The sequence below is a fragment of the Lepisosteus platostomus genome, chromosome 13 (genome assembly GCF_059453375.1).
Source record: "Lepisosteus platostomus isolate fLepPlt1 chromosome 13, fLepPlt1.hap1, whole genome shotgun sequence".
NCBI classification, from domain to species: Eukaryota; Metazoa; Chordata; class Actinopteri; order Semionotiformes; family Lepisosteidae; genus Lepisosteus; species Lepisosteus platostomus.
The window spans coordinates 36,858,030-36,880,006 of record NC_142623.1 but is presented as its reverse complement, the minus strand read 5'-3'; the positions used below and the strand labels follow the sequence as shown (position 1 = coordinate 36,880,006).

At 38.3% G+C, this 21,977-nt stretch overlaps 1 protein-coding gene across 2 annotated transcripts in view; it reads left to right on the top strand.

Moving 5' to 3' along the window:
• mgat4b (alpha-1,3-mannosyl-glycoprotein 4-beta-N-acetylglucosaminyltransferase B) overlaps positions 1-21,977 on the top strand; it is a 112,115-nt gene that overhangs the window by 44,942 nt on the left and 45,196 nt on the right. For both annotated transcript variants that reach the window (XM_088604524.1, XM_088604523.1), the window contains exons 2-4: positions 8,529-8,708; positions 12,723-12,863; positions 15,358-15,491. In XM_088604524.1, the coding sequence (XP_088460650.1) occupies positions 8,529-8,708; positions 12,723-12,863; positions 15,358-15,491 (455 nt within the window). The remainder of the gene's footprint in view (positions 1-8,528; positions 8,709-12,722; positions 12,864-15,357; positions 15,492-21,977) is intronic.

Here is a 21,977-nt window from a genome sequence, read left to right as displayed (position 1 = left end):
CATTAAAGATAGTTTTTTAAATATTTTTCTTTAGCTAGACTACTCTAGACTGCTGAACAATTATTTTCTACTCCAGAATGCTGAGGGTAAAACATACTTATACAAAGAATAACTTTGTATAACTTTGATCTATCAGTCCAACAGCCAAACACATTTCTGATAGATCATAAAAAATAAAGTTATATGATGAAAAACAGTTATAAATGATTTTGGTATACTGAGACATTGCAAATGAAGCAGCCATTCATTCCATCTTGCTAGTTCAGTTCAATGCAGCCTTTTGACTCCAGTATCCCTGGTGACATCCTTATTAAACAGCGGGTATCAAGTAAATGGAGTTTTTTTATTTTCTTTTTCTTAGTTGCCTTTTTTTTATTATTTTGTTACTAGATAGAGACTTACCGGGCCAGCAGCCATGTCACCCTGCAACTTACAATTGAATACCCACTGAAGCTCAGCAGGTGTGAGCCTGGTCAGTACCTGGATGAGAGACCTCCTTGGAAAAACTAAGGTTGCTGCTGGAAGAGGTGTTAGTGGGGCCAGCAGGGGGTGCTCACCCTGCGGCCCATGTGGGTCCTAATGCCCCAGTATATTGACGGGGACACTATACTGTAAACAAGCGCCGTCTTTCGGATGACACGTAAAACCGAGGTCCTGACTCTCTGTGGTCATTAAAAATCCCAGGGTGTTTCTTGAAAAGAGTAGGGGTGTAACCCCAGCATCCTGGCCAAATTTCCTATGCCTCCTAATAATCCCCCTCTATGAATTGGCTACATTACTTTGTTCTCCTCCCCCCCACCACTCCGACAGCAGGTGGAGCGACACGCCGGTTGGAGTATTTCTCGGTCGCATTTAATGGCAACGTCAGCTCAAAGATTTGGTTCAAACCACCAAATGGAGACTGGCGTGCCGACAAGCGGACCCTGCTGATGCGGGATTAACGCTAGGATGAGAAAGAGATAGAGGCTAACCAGATGCCTGTGAAAGGTCGGATCTTTGTGCATTTTCAAGAACTCCGGCAGGTCTATCCTTAGGTTGTGCATAGGAAGCCGTTCCATAATGCGACTCCGGGGTGAAAAGCAACATTTAGCCTGATAGAGGGAGAGTAATCAGTGGGTGCACCCACAAGAGTAGGCTTCTGCTTTATAATTTGTAAAAACAGCAGAATGATTACTTGAGAGCAGGACCTAGGGTGGCCTAATCATGCCCCAATGGTACTAATTACAGAGGCTCGCAAATCTGTGCTGTTTTCTGGCATCACTCAGAACAGATGAAGAGGCAGCATGCCCCAGTGATTACAGCCCAGCACTTGGAAGGCAGACTTGACTAACGGTTAATGAATACTAGATGAAAAGCAAGTCCTACCGGCCGATGCTGATGTCTAATAAGATAGGGGATGCCTGCTATTATTTAATTTTCAGATTCACAGCATTGTGTCCCAATTGCTGAGGCTGGGATCTTGTGAAAATTCAGTGAAAATTCATCTTCTTCTTACCCTAGTTAAAGTATTTGTTTAACTGTATTGAAAAGCAGTATTATACTGAGTTTCACTGAAGCACTTTATTTTTTCTCACTAATGTCTATACTAGTAATAGTATTGTATTAAATAACAGAAATTGAAGATTGAGGATTAAACGACAATGTTTTCTTAAGGTTTGTAGAGCTATAGAAGATGTGAGATTGCATTTCATAATAGAGGTAGACATAAAACTGGTTGTGGTGAGAATGGACAGGGAGCCTTTCTTGATGAGGAGTTTAAGGGACACTTAGTGTTCACAGTTGGGTCAAATAGCATCCTCTTGCTCGTAGGTTTTGTAAGGCAACAGTCTCCTTTTCCATGATGAAACTGGCACTACATCAGAAAACACACTAGAGTTATATCATGGTTGATCATACCAGTGCATTACCTAGATTTAGCAGAACTTTAAATTGACCATGTTATTACTCATTAAACTTTTATAAAAGTGTGATAATCCTTCTCACGGCTCCAAGAGGTATACTTACCAGTGCTTCCCCTCTTAACTAGTTCCTATACACATGTTTCTGTTAAACCTAGTCCTGCATTTAACTCGGCATTTAATTCTTTAAGTTGCATGCACAATGCAAATTTCTGCAATGTTCAGCTAAGTGAGTAACTAAATGTTCATAGATTGCACTTCATATTCTGGAGCATGCATTAGAAACAATAAAAAAGACATTTTGGATCTGTCTATGATTCCCTCCCTAATGACCTGCTTGTAAAGATGTAAACAGCTGCAACACAGAGGTTATTAGTATAAGGAATTATTTTTATTTCTGAAAAGTTAAATCTTCTGAAGCTTAAAATCATAATTATATAAGATATTAGATAATAAGATATAAGCTTTTAATTTTATGCTGTTTTATCTGACCTTTGGTTTTTCATGCTTTTCACTCCCTTAGTAATATTTCTCTTAATGACTTATTATGATGTTCTATTTCCACTATTTTCTATTGAAATTGATGTAGATGTTTCTGAATCAGTAGGAACTGCATTATTGTGTTCCAGTTGTCTGTAAGTGATGCTAGTTTCAGAACTGTAAGGGGACATTCATTATTTTTGTAAAGATTGATGCCATTACATTCCACCATTCTAAGTGACATATGGAGCATAAATATGAAGCATCACAGCATAGTGCAGTACCTTCCAAAAAGTTATTATCATTAGCAAAACAGATTTTACAAATGAAATCTGAAAAATATGCATTTATATTTTACACTAGTTCTATGGATGGTATAAAGTGCCAATATCAGGCATTCTCCTGAAGACCTGCTGTGCATCAGGTTTTATATGTGACCATTGAATCATTCATGTCTGAAGTCTGAGAAAAAAGTATATGTTATTAATTGCAGATGATTTGTTAGAGAACATTCCTGATCAGAAAGCTTCTTTTTCCAGTTCAAAACATTGTGCCCAGGATGCAAAAACTGTGTAACAGTAGAGTTAATGACCCAAAACTCTTAACCCCTCAAGGACAACAGTTCTCTTCAGTTACAAATCACTTAATTGCTTATTTGATCAATATCTTACTTGTCACAAATGCATGTTTATATCATTTTCTAAGATCATGTCTCTACTCAAAACACTTTGAATCACTAAATTTCCACTTATTCTAATGATGAAATGGCAATTGTTCTTAGGGTTCCGAAATGAATAATTTATTGCAGCCTTTGAAACTTACTGGATTACTAAGATTTTAAATCATGTTGTATGTTGGGTTTGTATAGTATATGCATTTGTACCTAGTCGTGCTACCTAAAAAGATTATTTTTTTATTGGGGTGAATATTTATGTGTCATCACTTCCTCTTACTATTGCACTGAAAGAAAATTACCATATGTCTTGTTTTTTTTAATAGTGGTACACTGCTTGTTTAGTTTTTCAAGTTGATAGAAAGGAATAGGAGGGTAATAAAAACAGCTGTGTTAGCTTTGTTAATGATAGCACACTAAAAAAGTCAGCCCTTTTTCTCATCTTTATCAAGGGTGCCAATCATTTTGGAGGTGACTGTATTTTTTGGGATGTATGTGATTTTGGCCCTTACTAAACTGGAATTAGACATTATACCTTATTACATTCTGAGCTACTGAGCAGTGTATTTCTTCCTGGCAGGATCTGGATTCTGTAGCTTTGGGGTGCTAATGTCCTTGTCAGACCTGGAGAGAACACTGCATTGCATTATTGTAATAGGTCAGAGGCTATAATAATGTGAAACCCAATCTCAGAAACATTTCGGCAAGCTATAACGTCTGGTACACCATTAAGAAATATGCACTTGGATCCTTGATAGCTTCTTTAAAGGGCATAATAGCCTGGGTTTTATTATGGGCTTGCCCATGAAATCCTTTGCAGCAAAACAAAAATCAGGCAATCTTTTTGTGCAATACATAACTGCGCCTTATCACAAACTGTGTTTTTCAGTGTTGAAATCCATTTAAAGCAGAAGCAGTTATTGCAGAATTACATGTATCCTGCTGTGTCGGGTGGTTTTAACCCAAAAAAGAATTGACTTGGGGGGGATGGAATAAAATGGCAATCGCCATTGAGCTGGCAAGAAATCCGAAACTAAATTGTAAGTAAAGAATTCAGAGCTATTGGCTGCTGCACATCAGTCAAGAATCTCTAGACAAGTGGTACTGTATATCCGTAAACTGCTGTGCTGACACATTCAGCCAGATTGAGATTTGTCTCATAGAGCCTGCCTTGGGAGAATTTGATTGCAGTCTCTACAAGCTATCACCCCCTGAAGCTGTTTACTTTTCAGAAGGAAAAGAAAGGAATAAAGCTTAGTCACAGCATGTCTAGAAGCACATAAAAAGACTGTCAGTTAAACTTTGAAATGGCCAAAGATGCCTTGTGGCCTATGAGGTTTGGATACTTAACACTGAGGTCAATTTGAAAAATATTTTAAGTGGGAGTGCAATACTGGGATACAGAATTATTTCTACATTGGATGATCTTATTAATTGATACTTTGAAAGGCTTCTGGGTTTTCATGGCTCATTGCTTTACAGAAAAGACAGATTCTTTGTGAAAAGTTGTTACACTTTTAACCAGCAAACGTCTTTTATTTTATTACCTTTATGAGAAGAAACCTTTCATGGATCAAAATCTTATACCATAAACACACCAAATTAGTGTGCCTGCATTGTAGATCAGATGTTTATTTGGTGTTTTTTGATGGATGTCCTGTGGATTAATTTATTTTCCATAGCACTGTGTAATTCCAAATTCTGGACAGTCTGAGTTAGCTGTGAAAGCATAAGGATTATTGAAGTTCAAGGCACCTTGTGAGCTGTAAATTTGGCTGCTTATTTTGGTGCTGCTTGTGCCATATACCTATTGTGGGACTAAGACAGATTATCCACACAGTCGTCCCTCTCCTCAGCCCAGCACTGTTTTCTGAGCCCTGAGGGAATTCCTGGAGAGTGTCACTGAAGTTTTGAGTGTTTTTGTTTATAGTGCTGATGAACTACAGTTTTCCAAATTGAAACTTAAGAAAGATGCATAGGTCTCCAGTTGGCACCAGTCAAGGTGCAACTATAATGTATGAAGCATAATCAAATCTTGGCAAAATTTCCAAACTGACTTTCAAAGGCAGATCTTCTTTCCATCATTTGTGAGCAGGAAACGTGAGAGGCAGGGTCCAGGTGCCAACTGTCTCCTGAAGATCGATCTCTTAGCAAAGTGAAATTTCACTGTTCTCCCTGGTGCTTACACATTATATCTTTTCTCACTGTTAGGTGTTTGCTTATTCACTGAGTTTTTGCTGCAGATATCATAGACATTTCACAAGAAAACATTCAAAGTACTTTTTGGAATTTAACAGTATGGATTTGCATTGTGAGATAATTGTTTTTTTTTTAACTCTGTTGCTCAATAGGAAAATGTACACAATTTATGTTATAGAATAAAACGTGTTGTTATTATGCTACATCAAAGCCTGCATAGTTATAATAAAGCTATGCTTTATTTATCGACCAGATGCACAAATAGAGTTTGTGGAGGTGGAATTTCAAATATTATTTAGCTCCTGGATATAAAGATTTGTACTGTATACGCCTCAACCAAAACAAGTGAAATTAAATTGCTCTGCTTGGATGCTAAGTTTCAAAATGTGATGAATGTGATCACTAAGATAGGGAGGACAGGGCTCAACCATAAATTGGGCTGCATTTATCAAAGTATTACAGCCCCGTTAAGGCCGGTGTGCTTATCTTTGTTAGTGAACAAGATTTTATTAATTCTTATCTTAAGCCTGCGGGCTGTTACTGTGGTGATGGAAACAAAAGGGTTAAGAGCATTGTCTACAGGGAATGAAAACACTGACTCCTAGCTCTGACCGTAGCTTGACGTTGATTTTCGTAGGCCAGATGGGATTTTTCTATGTGAAAAGAGAAAGCATTAGGAGATATCTTTATCTAGAAAGTGTCCCCGGCAGACAGCCAAGGCCCTGATCCATGACGGCAGATGTCAGATTGGAAAGAAAGTGTGATTAACAGTCAATGTGAGAACATTGTGATTTACCGGTGAGGCACTGCTCTTAAGACAAGGCCTCGAGTGGCACTTTGTTTGCTTCTCTTTATATTTCATGAAGCACTTTTATTATCTCTGTCCACATGGAGATCCTTGAACTGACTGCCTTTAAGCAGGGCTTGGGTTAGCTGGACAGATTGACAGAAGAATGTTTTGTTTTTGGAGACATTAACTGATAAAGCTTTTGTTGCCTTCTGGCTCTTTTTCCCAATTGCTACTCTCTTGAATAATTTCATTTCAGATGTATAATATTGTTCAGGGAGAGTGGTTGCTTTTATGCACTGACTTTGTTTGCGGGTAAGATTTTATTAAAGATAAAATTGAAGCAAATAACTACTTTTTTTGTTTGGATAAGGCTTTTAAGCCACACTGAATTTCATACTTAGCTTAGGATGAGTAATACATTACAGGCGTAGATGTCTATTATCTTGTTATAAAAAAACACACCTACATCTAATTAAATGGGCTACAGAATACTAAAAGATGCCTAATGGCAACAAATTGTGTCTGCTGGGTTTTTCCCCTGTTTTCTTCAATAATTACAGCCATAATCCTGACAACATTACTGTGAAATGTCAAATGTCAGAATGGGGGCTGGATGAAATAAATTATATGATGTAGCAGTACACACTCAGTGGAATGATACTTAAATCTCTCATCTCCTATGAAATTTAAGCTTCTGTAGTAGGCAGCAACAAAAGTTGCTTTAGAAATACAATGCGGAGTCAGATTATAAAAGTCTTTTTTCACCTGTGTTTCAAAATACCATTTAAATAACTTGGTTCTTTGTGAGAATTTGGAATTACTCATTCATTTGTGACTACCAGTATTTTCATATCCTTGTTCGAAACAAGACCACTGAGAAAGTTGGAGAAATGCAGAGAATAGTAGATGTAGATAAAGAACATGCAGCTCTTAATGCTGCACATTTTAACCATCTTTATTAAGCAGCAGTCGATTAAAGAAGTTTATTTCTTTCCACCTACCCAGACTCCCCTTTACAACTGGTAATGCAATTGGCATACCTTTTCCTCTTCTCCAATTATGTTCAGTATCTGCAGCTGCTGTGGTGTGAAAAGATCACTGGCAGTGTGGAGCGAATCTACATGGACCACAGTTAACATTTTAATTGGTGCTTAGACATCGTTCATTCATCTCTGCTCATAAATTATTTTTAATAGCACGTCTCTGCAATCTTTCCCGCTGTTCTCCCAACCCTGAAGTTCTGTACTCTAACGTGAAAACTGTCAGTTTTGCACAAGACCAAATTAAGTAAAATGATTTTGTATTTCTTTGCTTGCAGACAGTGCAAATCACATAACTTTCATAATTTGGTAACAAATCACATTTTCCCTCCCTTCCTCCTTATCTTTCAATGAAGCTCTGAACATTGCTGAACATTTAAAAAATGAATTGTATATTATCGTGTTTTAAATGTTTTTTTTTAATGTACACGTCAATGTAAAACATGATAATATACAATTCATTTTTTAAATGTTCAGCAATAGAGACTTTAATGGTTGTGCAGTAGGGCTGTGAACAAAATGGTCTCATTGAAGTGAGAATAATTGACTTTACAATTACCTGATTCACTTAACAGTGATGAGTGATTACTAGTGAAATGAATTACTTTTAAAAAATCTGTTAAATGTGTGTGAACATAACTTCGGTATGCAACATTTGATATTGAAGGTGATTAAGTTTGTGAAACAAATCTCTCCTTTCATTGACGGGGCAAGTTGTGTTCTCCTTCATAGAGGGGGGAAGCAGGGTGATGGGCGTAAATACATTAGACTGCATTGGAACCTGGTCAGACTGCTTTTAGTTGGTCTTTTCACTCTATCTGAAACCCAGTATGAAGGAGGACAGCTGTAGGTAATAAATCTCCTGGGGAGGATTTCATTTGCTGTGTGCTTGTTAGAGTTAGTGTGGGGAGATTTTGCTGGGATTAGTCATGGGATTTGGGGTCAAATTGCATTACAGAATCAGAACCGTCTTAGGATGTTGGTGGGATTCAGCCTCATTTTCCCCCAGAAAGCTGGCTGAGCCGATGTCTCTTCCCTACATGCTAATTCCCGATCGTGCGAATGGGTGCATCTGTCTGAGCCTGTACAGTGGATAATCTCATGCACACAAATCCCATGCAATTTTACTAGAGAGCGGGAGAGAAAAGAGAAAGAAAAAGCCCGTGGTAAATCTCTGGTGGGTATTGACAGTGAATCCTGGCCTTGGCAATAGATTTGGAGGCATTAATGTCCTTCTCCTAGTGTAGGTGTTTTGATGCTTTTACTGTGTGCAACATTTTGTTGTGCTTCATCCCCACTAGCATCTGTGAAGCATTTCTAAAGTTTTGTAATTTCCATAAATTACTGGCCTCAAAGTAAATTCATGTCAGTCAAGGTGCGTTACACATGAGGTGCAGCATGTTCTGTTGTGTATTCATCAGCTCTAACGCCCCTGTCTCTTTGTGCAGGTGATGTGGTGGACGTCTACCAGCGGGAGTTCTTGGCACTGAGGGACCGGCTTCACTCGGCTGAACAGGAGAACCTGAAGCGATCGAAGGAGCTCAACCTGGTGCTAGACGAGATCAAGAGAGCCATTGCTGAGAAACAGGCACTAAGGGACATTAATCGCACCTGGAGCAGCTTGTCAGGTACATTTCCGTCTGCAAGGACCTACTATTGGGGTGTGTCTGTAGAGAGGTACTTCTACTTCCTAGGGGTGAGTTTGAGATTTCTTCTTCCTGCATACACTTCAGCGGCACTGAGCATGTTGCTTGACAAAGGGCATACGGTATCCTTTTACTCTACTCCGACTCACCCCAGTTCTACAGGATTGGCAGTCTCCCAGGTCAGTCCATCTCCTTGATTGGTTGGTCAATCAGTTTATCTGGAAGGAGCAGGTAATGTCTAAAAATGAGGTCTTTATTGTTTAGGAGAGCAGTTTCCCTAGGAATTTACACACAAGTACATGTGTTTGCAACCATTAAATCCCATGAACAGTATGGATTTCTTGTATTTAAAATGATATTGGTTGCTGTGTCTGTTTTCCTTTGTCCTGGTCCCAGTCTCAGAATGCCAAAATTAGATTCATTAGGCTTCCTGGCAGTGGCTGGAAGCCTCCTTGAAATCATAAAGAGTATTTATTTTTCTTCCTACTCTGAAAAACAGCTGGTGTTTGGAATCCTGCAATGCTAGGAAACTCATACTGGACAGGTATGCTAGGGAAAAAAACTAACCACCAAATCTTGCATCATCAAAAATCGTAGCCTGGAGCATATATTCAAGATATGTTTTAAAATCTTATTGTGAACCTCTGGAAAGATTCATTGTAATTTAGGAGACGTTGTTAACAAAACATTGCAAAATGAACAGAAGTTGTTGTGTTCATTTTTAACAACCTTAACAAATCATAAACCATTTTTAGAAATATTACCTATCACTCAAGTTAGTCCTGCACAGCTGGACCTCTTAAGTCCAGCTTTATGAGAAAAAATCTAGTCTCAATACAATTCCAATAAGGCAAAATAGGGTTATTGCTTAAACTAAAACAACTGCCTGACTGTCAGTTCACGCCTTAGGCAAAATTCCAAATCTGGTAGCTATCGTTAAAGTGCCTGTTACGACCACAGGTGTCTAGCGGTAAAGGGGTGTAACATTTAGGATGGGTTTGGATGCAGGTGGGTTTCTGGTGAGGGACTAAGGAAGCGTGACAACAAAAGTTAGTGCAAAAGTGATTTATTTTTTAAAAGTGAATAAGTGAGTGGTATGTATACAGGACACAATAGCACACAGGAAAAAGGAACTTGAGTGGTGCCAAAGGAAAGAAAATAACAAAACCAAAAGGATCTAGCTAATAGAGTGAGGTCTAACCGAACTAGCCCAAACAAACAAAGATCAAAAGGGTCTTCGGCACCTTCATGCACCCTAACTTCTCTACACTGAACTCACCAGAACCACAATACACAAGTGGCACACGCCCCTAACCTAGTGCGTCTAGACAGAAAACAAACCTACGTGTGCACAATGTAACCCAACGACCTTACCTATACCTGTTCCCCCGGTGTACAACAAGTTCACAGTTAACAATAACGCGACACAAGTGAACCAATCGCACGATTGTGGGAAAACGGGTAATACCGAAGAAAATACCCAATCAAGGAATAGGGTAACAAAATGAGCACAAGCAAGGTAACAAGGAAAGTAACAAGTGCGGTCAAGGTAATAACAAAACACAGGTAATCAAAACCAACAAACGAAGTCGAAGCTAACAACGAACAAACATCACTTTTGCACAAACTTTTGTTGTCATGCTTCCTAAGTCCCTAACCAGAAACCTACCTGCATCCAAACCCATCCCGGACTAGCCCCCAATAATGTTACGACCCCAGGTGTCTAGGGGTAAAGGGGTGTAATATTTAGGATGGGTTTGGATGCGAGCAAATGCGAACATGAGCCGAAGCTAATCGAAGTTGAGCCGAAAGCTAATGGAGTCGAAACTTCTTCAGGTATTTGAACTTGAGGTCTGGTTGCTGATTGGCCGGGAGTTGATTGATGATGTCACAGGTGTAGTTATGGACCAATGGGAGAGGTGTACCTGAATACAGGACGTGGAAAAAACAAAAACACGGACAGGCACGGGGACGTAACACCCCCACGCATATTAACAAACATCTAATGTTTGTAAACAAAAGAAAAACAGAACAAAACACACGAGCGACACGATCCACCCAGAGAGAAATTCAGATATTGAGGGATACTTGGACAACCCATTCATTCATTGTTGCAGAAAAACTGCCTTTTTCAGAAGAAACCTCTTGTGAATCTAGTATTTTAGTTCAAGGAATTGAGATGGGAATTGTAAAGGTACCCTTACGTCGAATACATTTGGAGTGTGACTTAATTAAGGTGTGGGTTACAGTTGGGGTACGCCCCTCATTACCTATTAATGGTGTAAGTTTCATCCCAGGGAATTATTTGGCTGGATCATTATCCCAATATGACTAAATTGGCTCAGTGGCGCAGTGGTTAGCATTGCAGGGGTCCTGGGTTCAATTCCTGCGGCACTATCTGTGTGAAGTTTGTGTGTTCTTTCCGTATTTGCATGGGTTTTCTTCCACAGTGCAAAGACATACAGGTAGGTTAATTGGCTTCTGGGAAACTTGGTCCTAAGTGTGAGTAAGTGCCTGTCCTGTTTTTGTGTCCATGTGTGCCCTGTGATGGATTGGACTTCTCTCCTTGCGCCTGCTGCTTGCTGGGATAGGCTCAGGCTCTCTGAATTGGATTAAGCAATTAGAAAATGGATGGGTGAATGTCAAAATGGGGTGCTTGCTGAAACCAATATTTTTTCTCTAACTTAAAACTAAAGCTGTCATTGGAACTGCTCCATTGATTGGCACTTGGCAGGTTTCATCTAACTAAAACCTATTCCAGACCCTTAACTCCTGAGTCGTACAAACGTCTTTTAAGCTTTCAAGCTTCTTCAGCTGCTTATTAGAATCAGTGCCTTGTACCTCTAACTGCATGTCTTCTAAAAAATGCTTGTAACGTTAGATCCAGCCTTGTTAGGTAACATGCTACTTTCCCTTTAATTTGCTTGCAGTTATCTTTCACTGTTGAAGTGGGCTTCCAAGGGACTTACTTGGAAGCCAGCACATTGATTATGTTGCAACACCACCGACATCTACTGGAAAGGAAATAACCATTTCCACCAAAGTGTAGGAAATTCTACCATTTCTCTAACAATTTTAACATAATTGAAACTAATTAATGGGTTACCCTGCCTGCTATTATCCGTTTTGACTGTACAATTACTGTTCACTGTGGGATATGGCGTGCTGCATTGCAGGTTCCAATAAAGAAAGAAAAAAAGGCCTCGAGGAACAGAGCACTCTCATATTGTTTTAATCGGGAAATTATTTTTAATGTGCGTCCCTGCATGATGCAGTCATTAACGCATGTTAACTTTGAAATTTGCTTCAGCTGGTTCTAGTGTCCCCCCCCCCCCCCCCCAAAGGCTTCTGTGTAAATGAAGGACCACAGTGAACTGGGGTGGGTCCTAGAGTGACATTTTAATTGATCTGTGCAAACAAGCCTCTGCCCACAGTAGTCCTGTCATGGATTGTCTTAAGCCAGAGTACTGTATGTTCTTGCCAGGAATCTCACGTAACTGAAAGGACAAGGCTTCTGCTGTGACCTGACCTGCTCTTCCTGACTTTTCACTTCTGTACCATCTAAATTTTTCCATAAAAAATGGATTATACTTACAAATATCACATATACAGAATGTGTGTTTATTATTAGCCACATGTTGGAATATGTACAGTATGTGTATATAGATACTGTGACACATAATGTGTTGAGGAGTTAAGTATTTTGTAACTGGGTTATTCTGGTAGTTTTAGCCGAAACTAAAACAAATACATTTAATGAACAAGTACCATAAAGTCTGCAGAATGTTGTAGTTGGCTATGCAGTGGTTTGCCGCTTGAAAAACAATTGAGAACAGATTACATAGGAGTCTTTTGTGTGCTTTAAAATTAATTGCAGAATTATGCTCCTCTGGCTGGAAAGTGTATAAGCATCTTTGGCACTTCTATTTTCAGGGTTTTTTTTTTTAACACGCCGACATGCGCAAGAAGCTTTGTGATCGCTTTTGTTTTTTCCAGACGAAACCAAACTGAAGCTGTGGAATGTCACCAGTAAGAATGTGCTGCAGCTGCCCAGCATCTTCCACCACCTCCCACACCTGCTGGCCAAAGAGAACAGCCTGCAGCCTGCCGTGCACGTGGGTCAGGGGAGGACCGGGGGTGAGTCCGCCTCAGCCGGATCTGTGGGGCTACTGCCTCTGGCCACTGGGTGGACAATACAGGACGCATGTAGTACTATAGGTTTCCAAAGCTGCCCTGACAACCACGAGTAGTTGAACTAACATGCGTGAACAGAAGTAGTAGTGCTAGTAAAAGTAGTAGTTGTCTTACTTAAACAAATATCACTCGCTTTGTTTTCCTGCGACAACCAAATATTGTGGCTGAAACGTCTTGGAGACTGGGACTTCTGGAATTTTTTATCCTGTTTTCTAAAGGAAGCTTGGAGCCTTGTAAAACCGAATCTCGTGCTTTTGTCAGACTTATTTTAAAATATGTGATTCTAAGTTTAAAAGGGAGGAATTAACACATCAATGCTATGCCAGTTTTAGTGAACCAACTTCTTTCCTCCTACTTATGGAAGTGCATAGGTATCATAGGATGAACATTATGAATTAAGAAAGAAAGTGACTATACAATACAGTGAATCTCTGAACAAAAAAAATAAAAATAAAAAATCTGTGCAATTTTAACAGAATAAGGCCTTTGGCATAACAGACAAGTTTGCCCTGGATTTGATTACATGTATTGCCTTAGGGCAAGTGGGTAGTTATTAAGACTAGTTAGTTAGGCTTTAGACATCATACTAACCTTTGTGGGTCCACATCCCAGCTATATATGAGAATCATATTATCTCATTACTATGGAAACCAGGATAAAATCTGGGATAGTATGTCTTTCAGCTTGAGTATGGGCTACTATTGTACAATATTAAGTGTTGGTCTTGAAGAAGTGGTCTACATGCTTCATTAAGGCTTATCTTTCTTGGAACTGGTTAAAAAAAATATTTAAAGTATTTCCATCTAATATTCTAGGCTTTAGCCCATTAACATGTTTTGCTTTCTAGACAAAGTATTTCTAAGATTTATATCATTGTATACCTTTTCATCTTTTTATTGTTATTGTTATTTACCTTGAAGCTAAATGTTGGATCTGCTGTTCAGTTTTTCAAGACTCTTTAAAGTACCTTTTTCAAAGGTACCCTAAGTCTCCTTAAACTCCACAGATCCAAGACTCTCTTGTAAATAAAGCAGTTTTTCAAGAATAAAGACTATCCCCTTTTGCATTACTACGGGGATGTATCTTTTTGTACATTGAAATTCTATCTGTTTTTACTAACTGTTTAATCCAATTTATCCAGATTCGCTAAATGGGCAGAATTGGCCTCCTCTCGTTTATAACCATTCTTATTTTATGTACTATGTACTCCACCTTACAAAACGTAGTGTGGACTTAATGAGACAGTTTCGTAGTTAAAAAGGCTACAGGAAAATTAATATCAAATGAAATACAGAAGAACAGAGAGAGATAAAGGAAACACCAGGTTGAAAAAGATATCTTCTATTTCTTCTGTCTGTTTTGTTCTCATATTTTGGGGATTCTTTATGGCTGCTGTTTCCATGATTACAAACAATTCCCACTGTTTGCCACAATGTATTTTTCCCTGATTCAAGTGCAGTGTCTTCATTTAAAATTAACATGTCTCTTGGGTTCTGCCATTTAAAAGAAGCAACTGCCTGGGGAACCTTAAATGTTATAGAGCATTATCGTGCAACTGATATCTCAGTGGGGTAGTTATTTTATAACTGGTTTTACTTGGGAATTGAGCCTCACTAAATTGATTTCCTCAATGGCGTAGTTTGTTACAGCATGCACAGAACGTTAGTACTATATTTGTCTCCAAGTTAATTGTTTTTCTTCTGTTAGTTGATGTTAACAGGTGTGATTGTAGACTGTCATTTCATTTTCATCTCTGCATCTTAAATTTAGGCCTGAATTATCTCATTACTTGTGGAATTTGAATAACAGAAATAACTTATTAAATTGTAAGGTATATCATTGTGATGATATACAGCTCTCTGTCACTTTTAAAAGAGATCCATCATTTTATTGTTGGCTGTTTCAGATTCGCTTTGGACGGAAAACATCTAACAATGATAATATACGTCTGTTGCTTATGCTAAATAAACATTGTATTCCCAGCCCTCAAAAAATGCTAATATATTATGAATATTACAGTATCTACAATTGTGTATTGTTCTTGACAATGTGTAGACAAGACTGGTTCAGCATTTGTTCAGCATAGTTAGTTTGGCAAGCATTAAACCATTGTCACTTTCATGAATAGTATTTTTTATATCTCCTGGCTAGGTTAAGGCCATTTTTATAATTAATGCCAGACTTCACTGGTGTTTTCTAAGTTTTATTAGCTGAGTAGCTGCATTTTTGTTTCACACTTAAAAACTCACATTCTGATATTTAATTAAGAGCCACAGGTATCTTCTTTAAACTAAACTCTTTAAAGTTTCAGAAAAAAATATTTTACGCTTTCAAGCAAGACTGACTTTACTCAATAGCAGCAAGCAACCATAACTGTTAAAGCATAATGCCGTGTGTTCTTCTCACAAGCCGTGCCACACTGTGCTTGTGTTGACAGTCTCGATAGTCATGGGGATTCCCAGTGTGAAGAGGGAAGTGCACTCTTACCTCACAGACACCCTCAACTCTCTGATGTCCGAGCTGAGCTCTGCCGAGAGAGAGGACTGCGTGATCGTGGTGTTCATCGCTGAGGTAAGCCAGGTGAAGCCATACAGTGAATGCTGGGATCGTTCCACACTCTTTGATGGTGGTTGAAAATGCAAAAAAAAATATTCCCCCAATGGCATTGCAACCCCTGACAAGACCCCACTTAAACTGACTGAACAGGGGTCTGAGGGTTTTCTTTTAATGAATTCTGTCTATAGGTGTAATAAGAGGAATATTTCCTTTTGGCCTTTAGGATAAAAAAAAATGGGTTTATGTGTAAAATGGTAAATATCCTGATAGAAAATAACATAGAAAAACATAAATACATAAACATAATGAGACATATTATAATGGGAGCTGCTGAAAAATAATAAAAAGAAGCACAGGGTTTTTGTGGGTCGAATTATAATAACCAGATACATGAAAAAGGCTTTATAGCAAAAACATTGTTTTTTTTTCTTTTCAGCATAGAATTAACCTCTACAAGTTCCTTAATTAGACATTGTTTTCAGGTCATATGTACTAAGAAAGTATTATTTTTTGTTGTTGCTGTCACGTTTTTGCAATCATACTTTTTTTCTTCTGTGGCAGTGTAAGCTGTTTTTATGCACAGCTCAAGTTAATTATTCTGAATATAAAGATCTGTCTTCAGATCTTTTTCACGCTTGACAGTGAAGGTTTATAGATTCACTGAACCCTTGAGTCTCAATAATAGATATTTCAGTTTTAGAAAAGGTCAGCTCTCTTAGAAAGGGTTCACCATAATGACAGTTCCTCAGAGCCCAGCCGCAAGAATCAACATTAAGAAATCATTAGACCGCTTTCGTGATGCCTGGATAATTGACTGATTGGTACAGAAATGTCTACGTTTTTTCCTGTTCTCCAATTAATTAGTATGAAATAGGATAGTCTCACAGAATTTACTGACAATGCTTAAATCACTATTCTACTAAATATGGTCCTTGCCTCTTAAATCAGACTATAAAGAGTTGATAGCAGGAGTCTCTCAGTAACAGGGATATACAAGATAAAAGTCTTTAGGTTGGCAGATTGCTAAATAATAGCTTGTCTTATGGCCAACAAGTAACTAAGCACGATACATGCCCTTTAATGGTGGATGAAGTTAGTCCCTTTCTTGTAAAGAACTCTGGGATCTTTTAGGATGAAGAGCTACTTAAATCCAATTACTTTCAAATCTTGAAATTCACTTTTGTATCTGCCTATTCATTGAGTTTATTGTATTGTACTAAATAATTTATTGTACAATAGATGTACTAGAGTACATCTATTGCTTGATTGTTTTGGTGTAAAGCACCTTCAGAGGTTGTGTCATTAAACATATATATAATAAATATTATTACTACTAGTAGTAGTATTAGTATTATTAGGACTTTTACCAAACTGAACAATCCTAGTTTATGATGTTGTGATGCCTTTTGATTTATATCCATTTTTTTTCTTTATAGCCCTTTTTTGTTACACACATTATCAGAGATTTGTGTCTATTATGTTCTAAACTAACCTGAATTATCTTTCATGTATATGAATTAAATCATTTTGTTTACGGTGATATGTACAGTTCTTTTTATTTACATTTTGATTTCGTAATGTTTCCTGAATTGCTCTAACTGTACAAGCGACAATACAGACTTGCTGCTCACTTTCCTTAAACTAGAAACAGATATAAAATAGGATAAGGAAGAAATTCATATTAATTCATTAAAAAAGCCATTCAATCCAGAGTGAGGCTAAGCAGTCTTTCCCTAAAGAAGAAAAACAATGAGGAAACATTGTTTTATTTTGGAGAGGCAAACGAGAATTTAGAAGTTTACAGCTTGGTGTCTGAGCAAATCAGAGAGATAAGATGATAGCTCTCACAAGATGTGGAATATTTGTCTTTATTCCAATAAAAGGTAAATAACAGCAGCATTAACTGTCTGAAGTAAAGCTTTTTTGGTGGAGTTATGTATAATTTGTGGTAAAAAAGGACCTAATTGGTGTCTTTATGTCAGATAAAATTCAAGAGGCTATTCTGCCAGGTGAATTATTCTTTGCCATGACTTGAAATGCCTTCTTTAGCTCAGACAGGGATATGGGTGCCAGCAGTACGGCCACCCTCTGCAGGAGAAAGACAAGGTGAAGAGATTGGAGAAGTCTCATAAATTTTCCTGATCATGTTGAGTGTGTGCGCTGTAAAATTAAGAACACAGAAGGTGAACTATGGAGTTCACCTACAGAGGATGAGATAATAATGCCCTCTGTGCTGATTTAATAACAAGAATATCTTCGAAGTGTTTATTGCTGCAGAGTCTCAGATTAATAAATGGCTGTGTCAACTGCCAATAAAGTAATACTTGTTTTCCCCAAGATGTACATACAAGACATTCAGTACAATGTCTTGGCAGTAAATTAAATCATTTTCTAAAAGAGCCATCATGGATTCCAGTTGAGTAATTCTACTGAGATTTTTGCTGTTGTGAAGCAAATACAGTAGAATTATCTTGAACAAAGCGTTTGACTGGTCTGCATGCTGCCGTGTTCTGTCACCATTGCTGCATCCCAAGTTTAATTTGGACTGGTGCGCCTTGTGTGAGGAGTCGGCTTGGTCTCTTTTAGTTCACATGGATTTTTTTGGGGTCCTCTGATATCCATCTTCCAAACACATGCTGGTTAGGTTAATTGGTGTCACTAATTTGTTCCTGTGTGCTTATATGTGAGGCTGGTGTCCTGTCTAGTGTGAAGGCCCACATTGCAGCCTGTGCTTCTGGGATAGGTTCCTGGGTTGCTGTGATCCTTATCGGTAATAAACCCCTGTCTGATAAGGTATGGATGGAAGCCTTTCAAAGATTCCAGTTTAGTTTGAAATAGTTCCCAAAAATCTAATTTTGTATTTAGTATTGTATTAAAACACCAGCCAGGGGCAGATTGATCAGTTAGTATAGATCTGCGGTAAATGGCATAGTGATCAAATAGCAGCAGAGGTAATGCCTCAGAATTCAGAGTTGTGTGAAAACAGAAAACAGAGCATGAGAGGTATATATAGTGAGTTCTGGAGTATGATTTATGTCTAGCTGAAAAAACAAGTTAATTCTTTGGGTGAGCAGTTAAACGCATGGGATTTGTGTCTTTCGACTTCTGTCAAGAAGTATGATTCATGACAGCGTTCATATCTGCACACAGAACAATCTTGAGCTCAGCCGGTCCTAGCAGGGATTTGGTCTAGAGGTTAAATAAATCTGTTTTCTGTGTTACAGGGGTTAAAACCACACCAAAATAAATGTTTATAGTTGAAATACTATTTTTCTTACAGGCCATACTCGCCCCCTCTCTACCAGATTAAATACATAAGAGCCAATTTTCCAGCATTGTTTTCTTTCTAATGAGACTCCTGCGTCATGGTAATATGTTTTTCCATTGTTGCAAAACCAAACAGGTAACACATTTGAAAGAAGAATTGAGCACACAGTTATTTCAGGGCATAACAGAAACATTAGTTACAGGCACCTGTGACCACATTCCATGTCAAAGAGCAGTAAATAACATCTTCAATGAACATGTAAAAATGCTAAAAATGAACTAGATGAGAATAACCGAGATTATGAGGATTATTATTTCACCCAGAGCCATCCCAAAGCACTTAACATATATATGGGGACCCACTTTACTGAGCAAAATGTACCAATCTAGGTGACATGGAGCAGCCATTATGTGACACCAGCCACACTAAACACCAGATTGGGCAGAGAAGTATGAAACTGTTTTAACTTTAGGAAGCCCAGATTGTGGAAGGGTCAGGGTGGAACGCAGCCAGGAAACTAGGATTAACATTCCCTGATCTTATTTACATGATAATGTGGTATTTAGAAACAATATGCTTAACTCTGCTGTGTAATGAGGAGCCACTGCCCTCCACCCATCCCAACAATAAGAGCAAAAGAAGCCTCTCCCCCACAAATATGCACAAAGGAAGAGAGGGTAACCCCAACTGGGAAACCCTACCTCCTAATCTTCTCTTCTTAATGAATCTATGATTCCTGTTCCATTAAGGAATCTGAACTCTAACACCAATGCCACCCTCTTACATTGATCAATAACATGATGCACAACAATACTCTTCCCTGAGAAATAAATAATAATGAAAATGCAAGAATCACACTCTTCCAAACTACTGGAAAATTCTGAAAGCATAAAACTTAATGAAGAACACACCTTGTAACATAAAATACAGATCTGAACAGTATCAGAATAAGTGCAAGGGGGTTAAGTGTCACCATGGGAGAAATAACAAAACTGTAGTCACTAAGGTCTCACTTCCCAATGACCTTCCCCAGAGTGCAAGAAAACAACTCACTTGACATGCCTTCATGCAAGTACATGTCAGTCTCAACAAGGGAGTGCTGCACACAAGAAAAAGGGTAGAAACCTCTGATCTTATCCTGATGCACAGGCATAACGGAGGAATGCTGCACAGAACAGTTTTCTGAAATTGTGGCAGGAGCAGGCCTCAGGCCTGATAACTTGTGCTCCAGCGTTGTTATCTGAGTTTTCATTAGGCCTACCCTTTTCTGTTCCCTTCATTTGCCTAAGACAAGTCCAGTTGCAGAATACTGTAGTTGACTTCTGAACGTTTAAAGCACTTTTTGTCAGATTAAGCTCTGAACTTGCCGCTGCTGTCTCAGATTTGTCTAGCAGCCCTGCTGCTCCTTTTACTACGCTAGTTAAAAAACTGGTCAAAAAAATATAAAAAGGCTAGAGCTGGAGCTCTAACTTTTGGTTGCCATTCAAAATAATCTCCCACTTTTCCTTTGATTTTAGTGTAAGGAATATATGTTAAATGTGAATAAAATCAGCCCATCCTCGGTTAACGTGCATTGCTACCGACATAAACTGAAAAGCCGTATATTTACTTGTCATGTAACCATTTCAGATATTGTGAGCTGGTTCTCATTCCTTCTTTCCTCTATTGTTACACAGTATCTGCAATTGGAAATAAAAATAACCCATCTCCTGACCTGACTGCCAGATACCTACCAACACAAAAGAAGCCTCCGCGTCATAATTGTAGATTTCTCCAACTGAAACTGCCGCCAATGCTTGTCCTGAAACATAGGAAGCTATATTCTAACCGTGGGTCATGACTGACTAACATTTTGAATGTTGCTTTAATTAGGGACTCAGCTGGCATAGTCGCCTCACATTGCTGCTAATTGAATATTGTCCAATTCCATCACAGCTAAAATTTCGTAATTTATATAATGATACAGCAGTATCCAGCACTACTGTAGATGAGTTACAGAGTTGAAGCGCCAGTGGTGAAGGAGTATTGATTGACTGTCTGCCAGTTAGCTGGATTCCGGTAATACAGGCAAGGCTGAGAGCACTGCTCTGCTGAGCTGAAGAGAGTGCTTCTTGCCTCTTATATTGTGAGAAGCTCATTAGATGGATTGAGGCTTGGTTTCCAAGCAGGAGGAGGGCAAGCAAGGCACAAAAAGGCTTGCTCCTTTCTGTACTTACTGTTAAATGTTTGGGATGTAAAGCAGGTAAGCATCAGAATGTAATGTGCTGGATGGTCTCCTCTTGTTTGCAAATTCTCTAAAGGTTTTTATAATGGAAAAGAAGATGGATAATTTCCATATTAAAGGCTTTGTAAATCTTTCTTTTTTTACCTGTGACCTTATATGTTAGTTGGTTTGGTATGTTTGCTCTGTCACAGATGTCAAGTTGAAGTACCATCTTACAGGTTTTTTTCCCCCTATAAGAATTCCTTTTCTAAAACAAAATAAGTTTCATGTCTATCAAAGAAATTCCAGAAGGGATTAATTTAAAAGAGCTGTTTTTGCTATACTTTTTATTTAAAAAAAAGAAACAGAATGCTGCTGGTTCAAATTTTTTATCCTCTTTTTAAAAACAAACCCATAAGACACAGCATTTATTGGTGACAGGCTGTTAAATCCAGATGGATTCTTCAAAAGCAAATCATTAAAAGATGTTTTTCACATCTTTGTTGAAGTCATCTGAATCAGGCAAGATGTTTTCAGCTAAAATAGACATTTATTTCTTGATGTACTGGCTCATGAGACAGATGTAAGAAGACAGCTAATGTACATTTTGCTAGCGGTCAGACTGTTAATTGCTGGAAATGCTTTGTGAAACTGATCCCAGGTGCTTCCTGTGAAGGTTTCCAGTTTGTCCTGTTTTATTTCCCCATATTGTTTTCTTTAACCCAGCACATGAGCACTTTATCGGCTTACCTGCTATAAATGTATCATAGTTATCCAAGTGAGCATGAATAGGAAAGAATCTGGCTGTCATTCTCCAGTACTTGCGAATTGTAGTTCCTCTCAAATTTACCATATTACATTTCCTGTTGAAACATATTGTAGCACAGTGCTGCACTTCAGAACACAAATGACTGATTTCAGGCTGGAATGCTATTCTTCGATTCTTGTGGAGACACTTCACTATTGCAAGATAAGATTTCTTTTCCAGCAGTTACAGGTTATACTCCCTAGAGAGTCTTTTTTTCAAGCT